The sequence below is a fragment of the Lethenteron reissneri genome, chromosome 42, assembly GCF_015708825.2.
Source record: "Lethenteron reissneri isolate LAM-NWPU_2019-01 chromosome 42, ASM1570882v1, whole genome shotgun sequence".
In the NCBI taxonomy this organism is placed as follows: Eukaryota; Metazoa; Chordata; class Hyperoartia; order Petromyzontiformes; family Petromyzontidae; genus Lethenteron; species Lethenteron reissneri.
This window is the reverse complement of record NC_083820.1, coordinates 5299602-5321459: the sequence shown is the minus strand read 5'-3', so window position 1 is coordinate 5321459 and position 21858 is coordinate 5299602. Positions and strand designations below refer to the sequence as shown.

At 42.2% G+C, this 21858-nt stretch overlaps 1 protein-coding gene across 2 annotated transcripts; it reads left to right on the top strand.

Moving 5' to 3' along the window:
- Positions 1 to 725: 725 nt before the first annotated feature.
- On the top strand, positions 726 to 20992 carry LOC133353046 (14-3-3 protein beta/alpha-like). 2 transcript variants are annotated; one of them, XM_061569138.1, is made up of 7 exons: positions 811 to 876; positions 1346 to 1426; positions 3073 to 3387; positions 7087 to 7210; positions 12272 to 12435; positions 17039 to 17134; positions 18394 to 20992. In XM_061569138.1, the coding sequence occupies exons 2-7, from the start codon at positions 1424 to 1426 to the stop codon at positions 18448 to 18450; spliced, it is 759 nt and encodes a 252-aa protein (XP_061425122.1). In that variant the 5' UTR covers positions 811 to 876; positions 1346 to 1423; the 3' UTR covers positions 18451 to 20992. The 2 variants fall into 2 exon arrangements, with proteins under 2 accessions (XP_061425123.1, XP_061425122.1); XM_061569139.1 differs by lacking the exon at positions 1346 to 1426 and having other exon boundaries at positions 726 to 876.
- The last annotated feature ends 866 nt before the right edge of the window (positions 20993 to 21858 follow it).

Genomic DNA, 21858 nt, shown 5'->3' with positions numbered 1-21858 from the left:
GTGTGAGGGGCGGGGCGGGTAGTGTGAGGGGGCGGGTAGTGTGAGGGGCGGGGCTTGTAGCGCTCCGCTGGGAACCTGGAGACTCGGGTTCGATTCCCGCTCACGGCCAATACCTGTGACGGATTATCTGAACCGGTCCTGGGCGTCCCCTAGGTCGACTCGGCCTCAAAATGAGTACCTGGTGCGGTGTGTAAACATCGCCACTGAGGGAGACAAAGGCGGCCGGGCGTGGTGTTGGCCTTCATAGGTGCTCGCTAACAGCTCTTGCCCCAACAGTCTTTTAGAGGCTACACGGGGGATCTTTGTCTTTTGTGAGGGAGGGGGTAGAGGGGGGGTGGAGGGGGGGGGTGGAGGGGGGGGAGGGGTGGAGGGGTGGGTGGAGGGGGGGTAGAGGCGGGTAGAGGGGGTGGGTGGGGGTGAGGAGGGGGGGGTGAGGAGGGGGGGGGTGGAGGGGGGGGTGGAAGGAGGGGTGGAGGGGGGGTGGAGGGGGGGTGGAGGAGGGGTTGGGTGGGGGTGAGGAGAGGGGGAGGGGGGGTGGAGGGGGGGGTGGAGGAGGGGGTGGGTGGGGGTGAGGAGAGGGGGAGGGGGGGGTGAGGAGGGGGGGAGGGGTAAAGGGGGAGGAGTAGAGGTGTGGAGGGGGGGGTAGGGGGGGGTGAGGGGGGGGTAGAGGGGGGGGTGGAGGGGGGGGTGAGGAGGGGGGGGGTGAGGAGGGGGGGGTGGGGTAAAGGGGGAGGAGTCATGTTTTTCCCGCCATTGGCTCGCGCCTCACTCGGGCGGGGCTCGCGGTCTCCTTGGCAACGGGTGACGTCACCGCCCTGCGCCTCCATTTGACGCAGAGCCTCGGCGGGAGACGGAGCCGCATTATTGTAACGCAAGGTATCGATTGTTGGCGCGTTATAATAACAATTTATGGTGTTGTCATCGTTGCTATTTCACAAGCAATTAAATGCTTTTCGTCGTGGGCATTCGCCGCGTTAGTTTCCGTTGGTGTTTTTGTGAGGAGATTGTTACCTCGGGCGAGCGAGGTTTTACTGTACCCGAGCACTGTGCGTGAAATGTCGCTTAAAATTGTTTTATTATCTTAGATTCAAACATTAAAATCTTAAATTGATACGGAGCGTATTCGCGGTCGTCGTAAGTTACATGCATTGTGTGTTTTTTACCTCGTGTACGTATATGTATATTGAATGGGGGCGGGGGGGGGTTATGTAACGTATAGGTGTGTTACCTTATGCATTGACGTGCACCGTTTTAAATACCCTTAAATATCCGCGTATGTATGGCGGTGTTTGTTCATAATATGGTTGCTTTTGTTGCGTGTATATACGATGTTGTACCGTGCTAGGGATTTTATTTTAAGGCGGTGCCTGGATCGCGTTATTAGACGGAAGAGGCGGACAAGAACCGTATTCATCCAGTGCTGATGGTAAAACTGAATTATCATCTTGTAAAATAACATACCTCCGTGTGCCTTAAGGAAAAGAACGTGCTGTAATCAGCAGAGGTGTGGACTCGAGTCATGTGACTTGGACTCGAGTCAGACTCGAGTCATGAATTTGATGACTTCAGACTCGACTTGGACTTGCATAACAATGACTTTGTCCCACCTCTGAGGTGTGGACTCGAGTCATGTGACTTGGACTCGAGTCAGACTCGAGTCATGAATTTGATGACTTCAGACTCGACTTGGACTTGCATAACAATGACTTTGTCCCACCTCTGAGGTGTGGACTCGAGTCATGTGACTTGGACTCGAGTCAGACTCGAGTCATGAATTTGATGACTTCAGACTCGACTTGGACTTGCATAACAATGACTTTGTCCCACCTCTGGTAATCAGTGCGTACTGCCTCCTACGACATTCGATTCGGAAGCGTGGTTATTCATTTTAAACATGTAACAAAAACTGAAAAGCGGAACGCATGGATTCTTTAAAGTAATCGGGTTAATTTCATTAATTTAACTGTTAAGAAAGTGCAGTGGACTTGGACTAGACATGGCATTGTGTCCTAAGAGAAGGAGCGATCAAATCTGCACCTTGCAGGATCACGATAGATGTCAGCTTGGAGGCTTTCATCCAGCAGTGCATTGACCATAGATGAGGATGATGTGTTAGGTATTGCTTATACTGTGTGTTTATATGTAACACGTAGGCTTTTGCGACCGATATGATTCATTATTGATGTTTGGGTCATGTCCGTCGCATGTATGTGTCAAGTAGTATATGTGCATGTAGTACTGTATGTGTATGATGTATACAGTATGTACAACAGTTATAATCGCGGCCAGTATACGTCTATGCATCATATTCCAGATGTGTATGGATCGTTTTGTATGCCTTGTATGTGCACATTTGCATGTCATTGTTAATGGGCATCTGTGAACAGAGCTTGATAGCTCATTAGATTTTTCAAGGATAAATAAAGATTCTGATTCTAACTTTACCTATATTCAGTATGTTTATGTGCATGCTAGTTAATAGATTTTCTGTAGATACTCTATTCCATTGTATATAGGTACTACACGTTAGGTAAATGTGCACGCCATTGTATAGTATGTACAATATATGGCATTTTGTTAGACACGAGGTTTTGCATAGTCAGGAGCAGGTTCCTGCCCAGACGAGTGCTGGGCCGTTTGTGTAATGTTCATAAAACACATATGTTCACCCCTATTTACAACCCTGAACAAGCGTTTGAAATACCACATTCTTTTGACATAAGCCCCTTACATAGTTCCTTATAACAGCCATTTGACTTTCCACACAGTGATGCCTCTTTTTTAATAAACCGATGGATGAAACACCCAGTCAAAAGCAAAACCGGCATCTGCAGTTGTATCGTTCCAATTAAAAAAAGGTCCCTTGATCATAATTATGACACTTTATGACACTTTGTGCCCCTTACATAGTTCCTTATAACAGCCATTTGACTTTCCACACAGTGATGCCTCTTTTTTAATAAACCGATGGATGAAACACCCAGTCAAAAGCAAAACCGGCATCTGCAGTTGTATCGTTCCAATTAAAAAAAGGTCCCTTGATCATAATCATGACACTTTGTGCGAGCGCAGGCTGACAGTGGCGGCGACAAGATGGAGAAAAGCGAACTGGTACAGAAGGCCAAGCTGGCTGAGCAGGCCGAGCGTTACGACGACATGTCAGCTGCCATGAAGGCGGTGACGGAACAGGGCCACGAGCTCTCCAACGAGGAGCGCAACCTGCTGTCGGTCGCCTACAAGAACGTGGTGGGCGCGCGTCGCTCCGCTTGGCGCGTCATCTCCTCCATCGAGCAGAAGAGCGATGCCAGCGACAAGAAGCAGCACATGGCCAAGGAGTATCGGCACAAGGTGGAGAAGGAGTTGTGCGACATCTGCAACGACGTGCTGGTAAACGCTCGCGCCTGCGATCCACCGCCGCCGTGCTCGCCACTGCCCGTTTAGCCGGAGGGCTTGCCCGCAGATCCGTAGTCTGCTAGCCGCGACACAAGGCATGTAACAATTAATCGCATAAAGCTGATCCTTATGCTTAAAAGAGAGAAAAACACTTCATTGTTCAAAATGTGACATTTTTATCGTAAGTGCAATGGAGCAAATTAAACGAACAAGATGTACAACATAGCTAGACTGTGAATCAGACTACAGTTTAGGAAAAGGAATGGATTCTTGAATCGGATAATTGGGGGGAAGGTGAATCCCAAAGTTTTAAGCATAAATATTCAACCAAAATGGTTATTAAGTGTGCTTTTTCAAAGCTAAGCTGCAATCCAAAATTCGCCCCTCTGTTTTTGCAGCTTGTGATGCCTCGATTCAGAGTCCCCATGTTGTCACCAGCATACGTGGTTTACTCTTTAATGTTTTGCACCTGGCAATGCGCCCAACGTTGTGACTGTAGGTCTCTTGCTTATCTCTCACGAGGGCTGAAACTCAAAGGCCATTTGATATTGTTTATTGCATTGACAACCAGAGGGAACAATAGTGTGTGTTTTGTAGGGTGTTTGAGTGGGGATGTGGTGGGGCCTATCCCTCATGCACAGGTTTTCTCCAGTTACTGTAGTTTCCTCCCAACACACATTACATTATGAATTCAATCGGAATTAGCAATACATCCTCATGCATGACCCTTCTGAAAAAGAGTTGGGGCTCCTATTATTTGGGTCTTTCGGTAAAACTATGACGTTTCGAAGACTACGACATTTCGATCGCAACACAAGCGGTCGTCATCCCTATCCTGATGACGACCGCTTGTGTTGCGATCGAAACGTCGTAGTTTTTTGTTATTTTCTTTGAACCTATCTACGTGACTTTACCAAAAGACCCAAAGAATATGAATTCCTGCAGTCACGAAAGCTTTAGGTCAAGAGTTGGGACTCGTTGAGGCTTTGCTGAATAAATATGACATTTTTAAAATGAAACTCCTCATGGTGATGTGGGGCAGTAGTTGACAAATCATATTCGTGTTTATTCACATGTCATTTGTGCAGATTCATGCATGAATAAGGATCAATTTGCCACCACTTCCTCTTCTACAGCTGTGACATTATTATACACCGATAATATAATGCATTGCCTCTCTCTGCCAGGTGACTGCTATTATCTGCAAATAATGATACAAGGAAAAATAGTTGCATAACAATAGTATTTTCTGCAGATCATTTCATGGTGCAGAGAATAGGAAGACTGGGTATTTAGAAGGTTGGTAAGAGGAGTTTCACTGCATTGAAATTAATGGTGTGAGTCTCACAATCACCCGCAATGTGCTCGATCCTGTGAGATATTTAAAACTAAGCAGGGTTGAGCCAGGATAGCACTTGAATGGGCAAAATATCATACAAAACAGGTTAATTATGCAGTGTGAGCGTGAGAGGGTAGTACAGAAAATCCATTATTATACTGTACTCCCCCCGCCTTAATTAACTCGTTTGGTGAAGTATGGTGATATAGCCCTAAAGGCCTGTACAGCATTGGATTGACGAATTCCACATTACATTTTAACTTTATAAGCATGATTCTGTCAGCGTCTGGTTTTGTGACCTTTTGCCTGATTCTGGGCGTCTGAGTGCATAGCATTGCTGCCTAGGTAATTTTAGAAGCCGAGCACAAGCTCCCTCACTCTCAAAATTAGCCTTACCACCCACGGGCAATAACTATTTGTATGACTTGTGCTAATCTCAACCGTGCTCACTTTACTGCTGCTATAAAGCTGATGTTGCTCGCTGAGTCATCGCAGTTGGGGCGATGAGTGCACTGCTCAATGTGCAGCAGCTACACACTGTACGTGCTAATGTCTGACGTGTTACAAAAGAGAAACCCAAGTTAGAGAAGGAAGCCTAGCTCCAGTTATCATGTCCTCTCAGAGCGATGCATTCCTCCTTCGTAGATGAACAGTGTGTAGTCTGGAGGTTGTATATGGTAGACCCTTGGAGGGTGTCGGCCAAAAAGAGATGTGTGATGTCACCCCTTGATATGAGAATTGTCCTTACAGGGAGGTGTAAGAATCTTAAATCTGCTATTTGAATGCATAAATGTAGGCACGCATTTTTTTTCTTTTAGCACACAGAATACCACTTGTCAAGTGGATGCCAATTTACTGACATACCACAGCGTATCTTGTCTATAAAATATCAACCGTGGCAAAAATGTCTGTCACGTCAGTATAAAACTGATGCGATCTGCCAGGATATGTCATCCATTTCCTTCTTCCATGCGTGTCGCGCGCATAATCGCGTTTGATGAGGCAGAGTTCCACCCTCTGCCTGCATTAGACATAATGCGTAAAAGCCAGACTCGAGTCAGCCAGAATTTGGAGTAAGCCTAAAGGCTATCGGACATAGATGAACTACATAACGGTGGGAATTAAATCCAAAAAATGTCGACAGAAAACACTTAATTGGCACACACTACTTGATGCTATGTGCTTAAGCAATTATAAAGTTATTTACACATACCGTACTTGTCTGTAAGGATATTTGGAATTTGTATAATTTGACAGTACATGAGACTAGGGCTGTCGTTTTTTATATTTTTCTTCAATAGATTTTTCAAATGTAGGAAATTCAGAGTTCATAGCACACCATGCTAACCGCTGTGACACTGCTCCATCCCGTATAGATGTAATTGAAAATGTGTGTTTCTTGAAAATGATTTAATCAATTGCAGTAGTTTGGAAAATCTCCAATTGGTATGGCTTCGAGAGGTTGTACTGTGCTTTGCATTCATTTACAAGTGGAATGTCATGCCCGCAATAAAGAGCTCCTTGATCAATTTGTTCCCATGCAATAAAGACTCCAATTTTTCTCAACCTAATGGATGAAAACGTGGTATCAGCAAAATATCGCAGACAATTTGTCCTCTTTTGATGCCAGCGGTAGATATTGACCAGAGACTGTTTCATCTGTGGGCTGTTGGCCAATTGGATGTAAGCATAAATGGGAGATTATTAAAGCAAAAAAAATATCGCAAACTGTATTAAACTTTTGAATTCAGTTCTAGACGGTTTATGTCATAGCTCACCAGTTCTGTTCATCCTTTTGTTATCACACATTATTTGAAACCTCTTAACAGTTTTATCAAATAACCCAGGGAAATTAATGTCTGCATGTAGACCACTGAATGAGCATTCATAAGCTCTCCCTGGGTTGCAGTTCCATTAAACTGGATTCGCGAACGTAGTTTGGTATTAAGTCATGTGGATTGTGCAAGATCATATTTTAACTATAGCAGCCTGCACGTATGGTTTTGTCTGTTCTAAGGGATGATAAAGATACAAGGCAGAATACCAACAAATATGCATGAATGAAAAGTGCACACTTTTGTGGTTATGTAAATGAAGCAGTCGTAGATTATCAGTACACACCGGGCATGCTATTTCATGGCATTCATGGTGCTCAGCTGTTTGAAGCAAACCGTGGGAAAATAATATTTTGCACGACTGCTGGAAAGTGTAAATATATCAGATTAAAAAAACACTGCAGTAAATTAGCAATGCATTGTGCAGTTGGTAAACTGGTATTGAGGTTTTGTGCTCAAGGTTCCCTTTCCATCTAGCCAGGATAAATACAAGCCTTCATTTGGTCATTTGTGCTGCAGGCTCTGCTGGACAAGCACCTGATCGTCAGTGCGACCAGTGCAGAGAGCAAGGTGTTCTACCAGAAGATGAAGGGCGACTATTACAGATACCTGGCTGAGGTTGCAGTCGGAATAGACAAAGCCAGTGAGTATACGTGATCACTCCATATCTCTGGTTGTGTGCACATTTATTCAAGAATGTTTGTCTTCATGTGTTAACATGTCTGTTTTTGTTGTATCTGTGATTGTGTGGACATATCTGGTATTGTAAAATCTGTGTGTACATGTGTGGTATGTTTGTTTCTGCGTGTATACTGTATGGGTATGTACAGGTATCCCTTGATTTACAAACGTTCGGTTTACAAAATTCGCGTTAACGCAAATGACAAATTATGGACACTGTTTAATTTACGAAATCAAATTTCCACGTGAGCAAAATTTAAATGGTATGCGCCACGAGATCAAACAAGAAGCGCCCGAAAGGCTGCATCATCCATCTGTGACACTGTCACATCACCTTTCCATTCATTCCAACTTGCAGATCTTTTGGTGAGTTCCTTGAAAAGGTGAATTATTTTAGTTTTTAAATAAATTATTTAATAGTTTTAATATTTGTTCTTTATTATTTTTGTATTGTGAAGTGATGTTTATTTTTAGGTTAGGAGTAGAGTTGGAACGACTATCCGAAACACAACACTAATTTTTAAGGATAAATTTAACGGGAAACTCCATTTTGATTGACTAAATTTCACTTTACATGTGTTTTTCGACAAACGCATCCCTTTAGTAAATGTAGGGATGCCTGTATCTGTTTCTACATATGTATTAATGTTTGTGTGCGTGTGTCTGTGAAGAGCAGTACCACAGTGGCAAGTTGTATATGAACCTCTCTTGGGCCTCCTCGAAATCAACACAGCCTTTAATGAGTGCCAGGTGTGGTGTATCGACGTGTGCACTGAGAATATAAATACAGCCGGGCATAGTGAAGGGCACAATAGGTACTTCCTAATTGCACTTCCTCAACAGTCCTTCAGACTCAACAGGGGGAACTTTAACATGTAGGCTTTCGCGACAAATATCCACAATGCAGGTTTTTTGGGTTAGAGCGCGTAAATATATATATAAATGTGTCATTTAACCTGCCACCACCCGACACAGCCAATTTGTAAGGGTTGTCACGTAAACAGAATATGACAATTCGTCACTAGTGTTGGAGAGCCAAGCCACAACATTTACAATCTGAGTACGACATTTCGCCAGAGAATCGTCAAATAATACAATGTTTAAATGCATGCCTATACAGGCCATCATACTTCAATAGGGATTACCGTTGTTACGGCTATTTTAGTGCACAAAATGGACAGGAAGTACAAGATCAATGTGCTTGCATAATGCGCATGCATAATGTACGTTGATTCATTAACCCCCCCCCCCACTCTGCGCAATAAGAGCGCACAGTGTTGTCATCACATCTACGCCTCTATATAAAAAACGAAACAGGTGGACTTCACAAATCTGGCTGTCACCTGATGAAGCTACTTGAAATTACTGGCAAACGTCGTACTCAGATTGTAAATGTTGTGGCTTGGCTCTCCAACACACCATTGTGCTGTACTAGTGACGAATTGTCATGTTTTGTTTATGTGACAACCATTACGAATTGGCTGTGTCGGGTGGTGGCGGGTTTAACGACACATTTATATATTTACGCAATCTAACCCAAAACCTGTATTATGGACGGGGAACTTTGTTCACAAACATAATGCAATTATAAATGTAGGACTTCCAATTGTGGTCGAACGATGCATCAATTCTTCAATTTATATAAATCCCAAAGCACACAAGATATGTGCATATAATCATGTGTGAATGAATCAATTCTTTTTTTACTTTGGTAAATCTAGTACGTAATGAATTTACATCACCCCAGCAGCCACGAGAGGCACAACCATTTACGCTGTGTTAAAAAATAAATCCATTCTTGAATTGTGCACCGTAATCTCGACATGTAATTGAAGCAATGGCAACGTCAATTGGTCTACTCACAATATAAATGTTATGCATACATTTATTTCCACATATGCGTACATTACCACAGCACGAATACATGCTTGCCTGCATGTAATTAGCATTGCAGTTGTTGCGAGGTCTCGGAGGACACAACACCCGCACACGTCTGTTTCGTGTCAAGTGCGGCTACGTGTCATTTTTGCTATTTTACTCGTGACACATCTGAGGCATGTTTGTGATGTGCGTCCTGACCATAACCGGCTGGTTTGGGATGCCACCTGTCCATTTTGAAAGTGGGCATGTCTGCTAAATCGGCTTGTGTTGGTGTGTATATCTGTATGCGCTCGTACTCGCACAACACCTCAAGGTAGCACAAATGTAAAATGTGTGCAGAGAATGCATGTATGTACTAGACGTGTAGCAATGAATTGCATTTTAGCATTTAGCAAGCAGTACTCGCGCTCAATCGGCTTTTTGGTGTGATGATGGTGCTGATATGTGAATATTGAATAAGCTGTCCCAAGTTATTGGTGTAACCAATGAACCAGCTAACTTCAATTAAGCACAGATAATGGAATCGTGATTCATTTTTAATAACATGCAACACAATTCTAAATAACATAATTTTTATTATTTGCCAGCTTTAAGACTTCCTAAGTATAAAAATTCCTTTATGATGATGACCAGCTTTAAATTCCTAGCAGCAATTTTATTTTCAAGACATAGATTAGCAAAATCTCTCTGTGCTCTTAAAATGCTTGATTACTTGCCTTTATTTAACCATTTCAGATCCCATTCATATATAATACCATTTTAAAAATGGAAAACTTTGAAAAAACATTTACAGGTAGTTTCAGTAATGTGGCATTTAGGATATGAAATGGACACTGGCATATTCTTGCAAATAATAATGATTTACATTTGCAAGGTGCATTTAACCTGTAGATCCCAATGTGCCATGTTTGGAAAACCGGAAATAAAGAGAACCAGGGTAAATGGCCAGAACTAGAGAATTAAGTCCAATTTAAATAGATGAGTTTTCAAGACAGACTTAAATATCTCTAACGACTGATTATCTTATGACCAAAAGCAAAGCGTTCCATAGTCTAGGAGCTGCACTAGCAAAAGCTTGCTCACCCCAGGAACAGAGCCTTGACCTTGGAGTAGTTAGAAGGCAATCCAAAGATCCTCAGGGACATTGTTTAGTATTAAAATGTATCACTTCCTGCAATTATTGTGGGGCTAACCTATATTGAGAGCCTTGTCGGTCAGAAGCAAGATCTTATTATAATCCACTGATACTCTACTCGTAGCCATTACAAAGACGAAATCAGGTGTGATGTGCTTGTTAAACGGTGTGTGCGTAAGCACTCCAGCTTGTTGAGAATGCATCTGCTCAAGTCTCCCCAGAAATCTTCTTGGTTCTTTCGGTAAAGCCACGTAGAAGGGAAGTAATAAAATAATAAAAATAAAACATAATAAAATAATTTACATAATAACATTTTTTTATGTTTTGTTTTTATTATTTTATTACTTCCCTTCTACGTGACTTTACCGAAAGAACCAAGAAGATGAATCCCTGCAGTCACGAAAGCTTTAAATAGAAATCTCCCCAGAAACTTAATGTGCTGCAGTAAATAGTCTCAAAATCTTTCGCATCCAGTTTAGAATCATCAGCTTTGTGAAAATTGACCTAGAGGTTACACGTCCTAAGCTTGTGGTTCCTGAATCACAGGGTCTTTGTTCATAAAACTAAAAGATGAATTCTTAAATGAATAACAAGTTCAAGTTGATAAGACAACAAAAATAATGAGTAAGATGAGTCTGTTTATACAGCTTTGAGAATTACACATGGGGAGTGACTTCTCCGACAAAATAGTGTGTGGGCGTTAGTGTGCACTCTTCGTCCAGCATGATGTCACCCATCATATGACAGCATTGCTCGTGCTAAAGAAGGAAGTTGAGCGCATGGCTTGAGGAACCAATTCGGTCCGCTTTGTGACTCAGAGGCGCCAGTTATTTTAACCTTCCTGTTTTGCTACATTGATTCTACAATTGTTTAACTGTCTGGTTGGTGGGTTTTCTTGTCTCATGTTCATTGCTCTGCCCGTGGCATCCTTATCACATTGAACCTGAGTGAATCTCGCAGTTTTAGACACCCTTGTTGCTGCTCGGGCATGAGGACTCCAGAAGTTAATTTTCAACATTTAGGGTAAATTGTCAGCTTAGAATTCACGGGTGCATGAGTCTTTATGCTATAAAAATGGGTTTCCCCGTAAACATTTAGAGCAACAGATGCCTCTGGCTTGAATGTGTTTGTGGGTTGAATTTTTTTAGTGCGATTATGTCTGGAAGCCTTACAGTCGGAGACCAAAACTCATGATATGCCTAGGCTGTGTCCTGAGCGGTCCAACAAGAGTTTTAAGCTTTGATATTGAGATAAAAAGATATGGTTGTGGTTGAAGGTATCTTTAATGTTATGCTACTGTATTTTAAATGTTTAATCAAATAATCTTCAAACTAATGTTATACATCTATAAACACAGCCTACGTACAAATTTACAAGAAACAAATTCATTCGTTACTAAAATTTAACTTGCATATAATTTTTGGCTCATTCTTCCAAAGGTTCATTGTTGCTCTAACGATGTTCATTATATCCCTCCCTTTGGACTCCTAAATTAACCCAGTTGCTTCAAGACTGTATAAAAAGTAAGGCCTCCATATTGTTTTCACGTATTAGATGAGAGTATATACCAGTTCACGCTAGGGATAATGTTTTAGTTTAAATAAAAAAGTGATCTGAAGCAAGCCAGTAACACAAGTGGAGAGAATGTTGTGCATTGTGCAGAATTTCACTGTACATGACCCTGTAGTGTATATGATAGGCTTTTGCCCTTAATATCAGGCAACTAGTGGCATTTATTTAACAGACCATACACTGCAGATGAGACCTAGTCAAAACTGATCCATAAGGCACATAGGTGGATGGACTGGATAAACAAAAAAAACCTTGCCTCTTTATTTGCTGTCACTTTATTCTGATGACACAAATGCTTCTTGCGTCTATTCCATTGTCCAGAAAGTCCATGTGCTAATTCACTTAAAACATTTTTTTTCATATTTACTCTGTGACACAAACCCATGTCTGTTTTATATATTTGTTATGTGCGTGACCACCCCTTGCTAAACACAGGTGCCATGGAGCGGTCACAGGCCGCCTACCTGAGCGCGTTTGATGTCAGCAAGGCAGAGATGTCACCCACTCACCCAATCCGCCTGGGCCTGGCACTCAACTTCTCCGTCTTCTACTACGAAATCCTGAACTCGCCCGAAAAGGCGTGCAACCTCGCCAAAACTGTGAGTTTTCTGAGTGCTCAGCCCTGACCCCGTGGCTTTGGTTGTCCTGGAGCCCTGATTAAGAACCCTTGGTTCGGAAAATGTATCTGATGAGAATCATGGTGAGCAGTAGGCATATAATGAATTGCCTAATTTCAATATAGGAATTAAAGTCTCTTAGGACCATGGGTTCTCAACCAGGGCTACAGAGATCTGGATTTGGCTACAGGCATAATTAGGGGATCTACAAAAGCCTAAGGGGTCTACAGAGTGCAGAGGAGTGTGTGCTGGCTCCATATAGCAGTACCCTTCACTTCATATTCAAACCATTCAGTGTGACAGACCACTTAACTTGCATTTGTAAAGGCATAAGTTCAAATTCTGTTGTCCTATGCCAGCGGTCGGCAACCTACGGCTCCGGAGCCGCATGTGGCTCTTTACGGGCTGCTTCTTGACGATATGTACGTATGTACTCAGATGCATTGCGGCTCTTGAAATACTGAATTTTGTACCGAATTGGAAAGAAATGGCTCTTCTTGTTATTTTGGTTGCCGACCCCTGTCCTATGCAGATATTATTCCCCTCCATGAGAATATGGAATTTACACTATTTACGTATCGCTACTAACAGTGATGAGTACTGCCCCATGCTTTGATTTGCATATCGCTGTACAACATTGCTCACTACAATAGGGTATGTGAAGATTTGACATGGGCTGTAATTGGTGTAGATTAAACATTAATAACGATTTACTTGCCTGCAATTCAATATTTTTTTTACATTTGAAGTCATTCGATTGAATAATATTTTTTGGTATATATATATTTTTACCTTTAGTCTCCTTTTTTCTACTGTCTCATTCTCACTGCGACCATACGCCTAAAGGATAATATCGCATTAAACAATAATACATTTAATTGTGCAATTGTATATGTACATGAAATGTGCACAATAAACAGATTTCTTTCAAAATCTGTATATATGTCTAGTCCTAAGTCCAAAGTGGTTGAGAGCTACCAGTATGGATCATTAACTTGTACCATATAAACATTAAGAGTGATGGAAAATAACATGGCCATTTGATGTGGAGAGGAAAAAAAACATTAATAGAGCATTTAACAGACCACAATGCGAAATTTCCATACTTGAGCCCAACCGTGAGTGTTGCATTAAAATTGAGTCACGATGCCTTGTCCATTTGCATGCACAGCAGCAGCTTAATGCCCAAGCCTTGGTTTATTTATGGGAATGAGTCACTGGTTGCTTCACCAAGCACATTATGGCATTCAAAATAAACTGGTGGAAAAACTGATGGCCTGCCTGCTCCATAGACTTTGTAGGGGCCAGTGGTCAGCACAAGGAAACTTGAAACGACCATGGGATTTGTGCCAGTTAAGGTGCAAGTGTGTACGCTTCTTTAGTGCTTTGCTCATAAGAAGTGGGTGCAATGTAGACCCATGTGGGTCTTCAAGGACTTGTGCTTTCATTACACGCTTGATGACATTTTGGGATATGAGCATTTGCGGTTTTAGTGTGCAGGCATTTCCTGCTTGTGATGAGTGGAGTTGGCATGAATTAGATGTAATGTAACACTTTTGGCAGCATGGTTACCAACATAAAGAATTGAATTTCCCTCATACGCAATCCTCTTTTCATTTGTATGTGCCCAGCACAAGTTGTGGTGCATTGTAGTTGATGGATTTACTAATAACTGTTATATGGGTAATATAATTAGTGATAATCTAAAAGTGGGTATTGTAGTGAAATCTACTGCATTCTGAAATATAGTACATGCTTTGTATGGTCTTCCTTTAGTAGCCTCGGCTATATGTTTTAAACGAGTCAGGAGAGTAGATCACTATAATAATAGGTTTTACCCTTTCTGTTATTTATTACAATAAAACCTGTTTTATGGCTAAATATAAAGGGTAAAACCTATTATATTTTGATACTGGCAAGGGAGGTCCCATGATGTAGCTGCTCACCCCAAGCTCTCAGTGCCCTGAGTGCATTGTCTTTGTGCTGTTTGTCTTTTCGCGTCCTCTGGTCTAACACTGAGATGTAGCTCTAAAGAAAGCCATCTCTGGTGTGGACCAATCAGTTTAAAAGAAAATGCATATACTACCAGAGCATGTTTTTTGTTGCCATGTTCACCACAAGCATATGTGGTTAATGCAGACACGATTCCTTGCAAAAGGTTTCTGTTTGGTGTTTTAACATCTTAACACCTGTTTTATTGCCAGCAAGGGTAAAACCTCTTCTTATATTTTGATACTGACAAGGGAGGTCCCATGATAGAGTAGATCAGCATTTATATAGCTTCTAAATAGGACCACATCTTAAATGCTGCCCAGAACCAGTGTAAATGTTTTCCAAAACAGGATCACTGTAGACATGATGTTCACAGCACGACAGCTCCAGGAGAAGTGTCGGGAGCAGCACCAGGATCTCTTCATGGCTTTTGTCGATCTGTCGAATGCCTTCGACACAGTTAATATGGAGTTTGTGGGACGTTTTCCTGAAGTTTGGCTGCTAAAGAAAATTTGTCAATATCCTGCGTCAATTTCATGAAAGGATAAAGGCACGGGTGACCATAGGAAGCCAGGAATCCGAGCCCTTCAGGGTGCGAACCGGCATACGCCAGGGGGATGCTGTCCTTGCTCTGGTACTCTTCAACATCTTCCTCCTATGTGTCGCCACGCTACTGCACAAGGAGATTGAGAAGGATAGTGGTGTTACAGTGGACTTCAGGCTCCGAGCAGTCCCAAAAATAACATCCAAGCCTGTTATCGAGCTGCAGTATGCTGATGACTGTGCACTCGTGGCCAACACACCAGAGGCCCTGCAAGCTACCCTTGCAGCTGCTGCAAGTGCGTATGACAGATTGGGTCTCGATGAATATCATGAAGACTGAAGTAGTATGCCAGTGGGCATCTACTTATCCACCTTATCCACCCACCTTCACCGTCTTTCAGAAACCACTCACAAAAGTGGGGAATCCTTTAAGTACCTGGGCAGCTTTCTGTCTGACGACTGCAGCATTGAAAGGGAAGTATAAAACCGAGTAAAGCAGGCGTCATCCTCTTTTGGCAGGATAGGAAAAAGGGTATTCCACAACAAGGACTTTGGCCTAAATAACCATCTGCTTACCAGGCAGTGGTCATCACAACACTTTTTTACAGCTGTGAGACGTGGACCTTGTACAATTGCCACAGCAAAATGCTTGAGGACTTCCATATTAGGTGTCTTCAATGCATCCTGGGGATAACCTGGCGTGACCGGATTCCCCATACTGAGATACTCTGCAAAACCAACTGCATCAGTATGGAGGCTGCCATCATCCAGCACCAACTTCGCTGGCTCGGTCACGTCATCAGGATGCCAAAGGAGCATCACCCATGTAAGGTCCTGTATGGCAGCTGCACCTAGACCACCGCTCTACAGGGGGCCAGAAAAGACGCTACAAGGGCCAACTGAAGACGGCCATGAAAAAGTGCAACCTGAACCCCACCCAGCTGGAGGACACTGCCACATACGCTCCATTTGGCGCCATTGCCATTTCTGCCAGCATGGAGTGTCAGAGCTCGAAGAGGACCGAAGTGAGCTACGGAAAAGGAAGCGTCTCAAGAGACATGAAACCAGAACAATACCCCACACCTCCAATCAGCGACTTCACCTGCTTTTGTCTGTAGCAGAATTTACAGTCACACAAAATCCTACAAATAGAGGCAGAGGAGGAATGTCATCATTGTATAAGATGGACAACCCCGAAGAGATAAGAAATGTTTTCCTACATAGAGGCAGTCCGTCATAGGCAGAGGGGGAAGTTCTTGAGCATGGAGTTGGACAGGGATTCAACTGTTGGCTAGAAGAAGGGAATTCCAGATGATTAGGGTATTAGAGGAAAACAAGTGTCCTCCCACTAAGTGACTAGGGACTTCGATGGAAAGCTTTGCTTGCTGGAGTGAATCGCGCACAGAGAGGTAGTGAGATGACAGGGGAGAGGTAGGGAGAAATCAGCAGAGGATCTTTCACGTCAGTGGGTATAAGCTTGAAATTTATACATGACTGGATTGGTATCGAGTGAAGGGATCAAAGTATTGGTGTAATGTGGGCTCATGTACAGGTGTAGGTGAGAAGTCTGGAAATTGTATTTTGGATTATCTAGACTCTAGAGTGTGAAAATTAGAGACTTTTGGAGGCCATAGAGGAAGAAGTTGCAATAGTCGAGTTGAGATGTGATGAGGGCATGGATGAGTCTCGGCAACATCTGGAGCAAGGGCACAATGGATGCAATAAATGCTGTGCAGATTGAGTTATGAAGTCTTGCGGAGGTCAGATGTGGGAATAGAATGAGAACCAGACATCAATGACAACTCCAAGATTTCACACACTCTTTGCCAGTTTAATGTTAGAGTTTAAGAAGTGCACACTTAAACTGGAGTCTGCTGAGTGAACTTTCTGCCAATGAGAGAGTACTTTTTTGGAAACAAATATCTGATTACACTATGGCCAAAGTGTGACAAGTGGTAGCACATGGTTGTTACCGGACAGAGCCAAAACAGGAATTGTGGAATCCACAGAAACACGCTTTGTTTAATGTTCACTACCGTTGTGTGAACAGGCATTCGACGAAGCCATCGCTGAACTGGATACTTTAAATGAAGACTCGTACAAGGACAGCACGTTAATCATGCAGCTGCTGAGGGATAACTTGACGGTAAGAGCCACATGTGGCTTTTTTATTTTCTTAATTAACTTACTTTCATTACCTGCACTTTCATGTAAAATAGTGCTATAGCAGAGCATTTGACAACAATACAAATAGGTACGAGCTTACGTTTTAATTGAAGTTGAACAAACCTATAATTTACACAAGATTCCATATGCAACTGCATTTTGCAGGATTGTAAAGCCTGAATTTTCATAGTCGACTCAAAATACTTGAGCAACATCTATTTAATTAAAAAGATGAAGAATCCAGTCTAATATACCAATGCTTTTGTAAAGATTAGGCAATTTTTGTTCCACTTTCCAGTGACTTTCGCTGCTGTGAAACCTTTGTAACTTCTTCATAAATACCCACTTGGTGTTTTTTCCTCAGCAACTTGGCAAACGCATTGCTCCACTGTAGAATAATTTTTTTTATTCACTAAGACGTCCTAAGCATATTAGAAACCCATTGGAGCTATGCACTCTTAAATGGAGATTGAAAAGATTTTTTGTGTTGCTTTTTGTGTTCAGTTTATTGTCCTACCTCCGCCGATTAGCACAGTTGGCTACGTACAGTGCAAAAGAAGTTCATCATACATACAAGACTGCAGCGTTATTGTTGACCTCTTTAACGTAATGCGCTACTATTCACTGACAACAGCGAGTTAAAGGCATGACATTATTGACGGGCTATTAATTTTCAACTGTTACATCATTGATGCACACTGCAACGTGGCGAGTTTGCTAAAGGGGCTTGGATCATAGAGCACCGAGCTGGAACTTTTAAGATCCTGGGTTTGAGTTAATGAGGTGCTCAAATGTGGTGAATTTATGGTCACTTGACTAGTGACCATGTGCACAAAAACACATCGTACTGCATTTTATTTTTCACTTAAATTGGCATATTCTGACTCCAAGCACAAACAAATTATTGGTTTACCATGCAACACACACCTCAATGGCAGAGCATTGACTAGGTGCATTACCACTGAGTGTGGATAAGAGGTAATTTAATAACGTCGGAAATGACATTGTGATGTCGTATTCCAGAGGCAGTTCTATAACATAAGCTGACGTTCTGCTTTCAGCAACAGTTTAAATTGTAAAGTTTATTTCATTACACTACATAATGCCTCGTCAGCATGCTTTTTTACTGCTTGGGGAAGCGACATGACAGGAAGTACATGACCTTGTTACTTGCCTGAGCAACATGCAGTGATAGATAGTAATATTTTATTGTTTTTGTTAATGTATTTGTTTTTGCAGCTCTGGGCCTCAGACGCGCAGAGTGAAGATGCAGATGTGGATGGAGCCGAGAACTGAAGCGGGGCACGAAGAGGGGTACGCGAGCGAGCGACAAACGTAACACCAACAAAACCTCTCTCCCCGGCTTGACAGAATCAAATACATCGCAGAGCTGTCATGTGCGATCGGCTCATTGTACCATCATCACCACCACCTCCACCACCCATCGCGGCTACAACACGATTAAAATTCTTAAACACGAGCAACCGGCCACAATTGGGTGGACTGAGCACCAATCTGTTTTGCTTCACAAAAGCATTTTCTTGGCCTCTCCTCATTGCCTTTCTAAATTATCTCTGCTCGGCAGCTTAAGTTTTTTATTTGCAAGTGGAAAAAGTCTGTGAGAGGGAGCACTTGTGCAAGGCACACGCATGAACACTCCAGTCTACATAGCACCCACCAACATATCTCAATCTCAAACAAACTCTGGTTTGTACTGCTCCTGTATGCTCATTGGTGGTCTTACCATAGTTTATTCATAATTGGTAAGAAGGTTAAATATACGTCAAGTGTATATTTATCAACTCCTTGCATTGACAGGTGTTTCTGCATCCGTTCCTCTGTCGCAGGGACAATTTGAATGGCAAAAAATGTTGACGTCAACCGTTCCAAAATTCAATCTTTTAGTGCTTTGAATGTTTGAGAAAGTTTAAAAAAAAAATATTGAAATTATTAATGATTGTAAAGTGTACCCCTGTTACTCGGGCATGACAAGTAGTTACTGAAAAACGTTATCCTAAGCTATTGTGCGTAACTGCGTTGCAAATGCATTTTAACATCTGTGATGAGGCAAATATTGCAGCCTTCACGCGAATAGCCTAAATTTAAATCCTAGCGACGTTAACTAAAACAATGGCAATTGTACATTTAACCATCTCAGGTTGGTTCAGGGCAAGTCGCACTCGTTTTTTTTATAAATGTGACCAGGGCACTTAGATGATATGCTGTCCGAGGCCGTTCTATCGCAGGTGCTTGTTTAAAAATAGTTGCTCGTGATTAAGAGGCCAATGACCATAACTGGGGCGGTGTGGCTAAGTGGATGCTCCGTCATTTGAGACGCAACGCGTCCCACCTGCCTTTGTGCGTGCGTGCTCCACGCGTGTTCGTGCACACATGCAGCTGCTCCTCGTAACCATATGCACTGCACGCGCACATCCATGACTCCGTGTAACTAAAGCACGTTGTTTACAGTCCTGTGCACACGTACGTATACGTACCATATACATACTCGCACGCACGTTTAAACATGGTATCATCCACGCACATCACATGCACGCACATCTTCTTGCAACAGGACACTAACACGCTTGGGCACCCATTTACAGAAAGGGCACAGCGAACGCATGACATCCACACTGGTGCGTGTTACCGCTACCACAGCCCACCACGTATTGCGCTAGTGTATGCACACGACCCTTAAAACATGTCGTGCCACACACCACACACACCTCAGCTTGAACTACAGCACACCAAATACCCCCACTTGCTGTGACATGTCAATTGTGAGGTGAAATTGTCAGTGTGCATACATTCCATTTTACTGCATGCACTCACATTATGTGGAAGTGTAATTGTGATGACCTGTTCAAAAGTTGTTGGGTTTGTTATTTTTTCTTCTCATTTTTTACCCACTTTCAGTTATGTTTACCTGGTATAAAATAAATACATACCAATAGTGACATCAAAATATATAAAGAATATTGTAGGGTATTGAGACGTCACTTTTAATTATAATCGGCCTTTGTTAATCGTTTAAGTATGATAAGATGCCGCAAAATGCCTTTGTTTTTCTGCAAGTGCAGAATTAACCTAATAACAGTTGTGAAAACAAACCGTAAGTGAAAGTGGGCAGCATAGCCTCTGATGGAATGTTTGCAAATGGAACTGTGGTGAAACATTTGCATCCAACGTTAAGTCCACAAATGGTATATTCCAGTAAAACATGAATGGCAAAATATAAAATTTTTACTCCATTCTACATATGGCAAATAGTCCAATGGTAGCATTATTAGTCCATTTAATATAATTCTATGTTGACAAATACTTACTTTAGGTACTCTGCTTTAAGGCATCATACTGTATACCAATAGTTATAATTTTGGCATATTGTGATATTCTTTAGTTCAAACATACTAGTGCTTTTAATTACACTTGCCGTATAGATACATGTTTGACAGTCGAGTGCAGTGGTAAGCAGCCTGCGGCCTACAGGCTGCATGTGGCCCATGGTGCCCCTTATGGTGGCCTGTTTTCAGGGTATCTAGGCTTATGCGTGGTGGTCATGTGGCCCACTGACCATCGCTAGTTTATAGTATACTGGAAAACAATATAAGCACTATATTACATATTGGTGTTTATGAAGCCATGTTTCCAAAAAGTGATAATTGTAGAGAACAAGCTGCTGTAGTACTTGGTCCATTTGTCGCCTAAACGTTGCCCAAATACTTCACCACAGTAGTATGTGTTGCACCGTCTGTGACAGATTTCCTGCTGAAATAAATACAATCTGAAATCCGATTTTGAAGTATCCACGTCTACAATAAAAGTTTGTTTTGCCTGGCATTTGGCTGTGTGTTTTAATTTCGCGCAATAAACAATAAAAATGTGACTTTGTTAATATGCCCCAATCACAATTCTTAGCTTATTGCAGGCCCTGAAAGCTTTGGGCCAATCCGGCCCTCTTTTCGAAGTCAATCCAATTACATAACAAAAAAAGCAAAGTAGGGTATGTTAATAGCAAAACAACTTCCCATATTTATAACTACATACAAAATATAAATATTTAGTCAATTGGCTGTATGGTCTTCTGGCAAGAGCATCAAAACAGGATTGGTTCAAAACAAGAACCGGAGCGTTTTCCCACATTCAGAATCTTATCCACAGACAGGTTTGCTTGAGCCAATGCTGGTGACTTGATCCTTGCTTAAAAACTTGGCTTCAAGCAAGCCTGATTTTTCTGATGAGATACAATTTTGAAACCAATGCAGCTGATAAGATGTACTCCCTGACGGCCGTGCAGCTGATTGAGTTTTCTAAGAAATACGTCCAAAAATTACATAATTACAAATAGGGGAAGGGGGCATTGTGTATAACGTATCAGTCGTACAAATCGGTAAGCATATTGGTTGCCACATTTGCAAGCAAATGGAAAAGACTGGGTGAAAAGAGTCAGGTGTTTTGAACCCCATGTCTATGCAACAGTCCAATATGGCAGTCATGGATAACTAAACTCTAAAGGTATAGTTTGCATTCAGTACAGAAAGATAGCAGGAAATTTGGAATCCACATCGACTGGAGCCAGGGCTGGAAGTGTAACTTCTACATTTTGGTTTTGGGGCAATAATATCCATCATCACACTGGTAATTGTATACAATTCTAAAGCTCACTGATTAGTGCTTAGAATATGAAACTGGCCATTTTTTTGT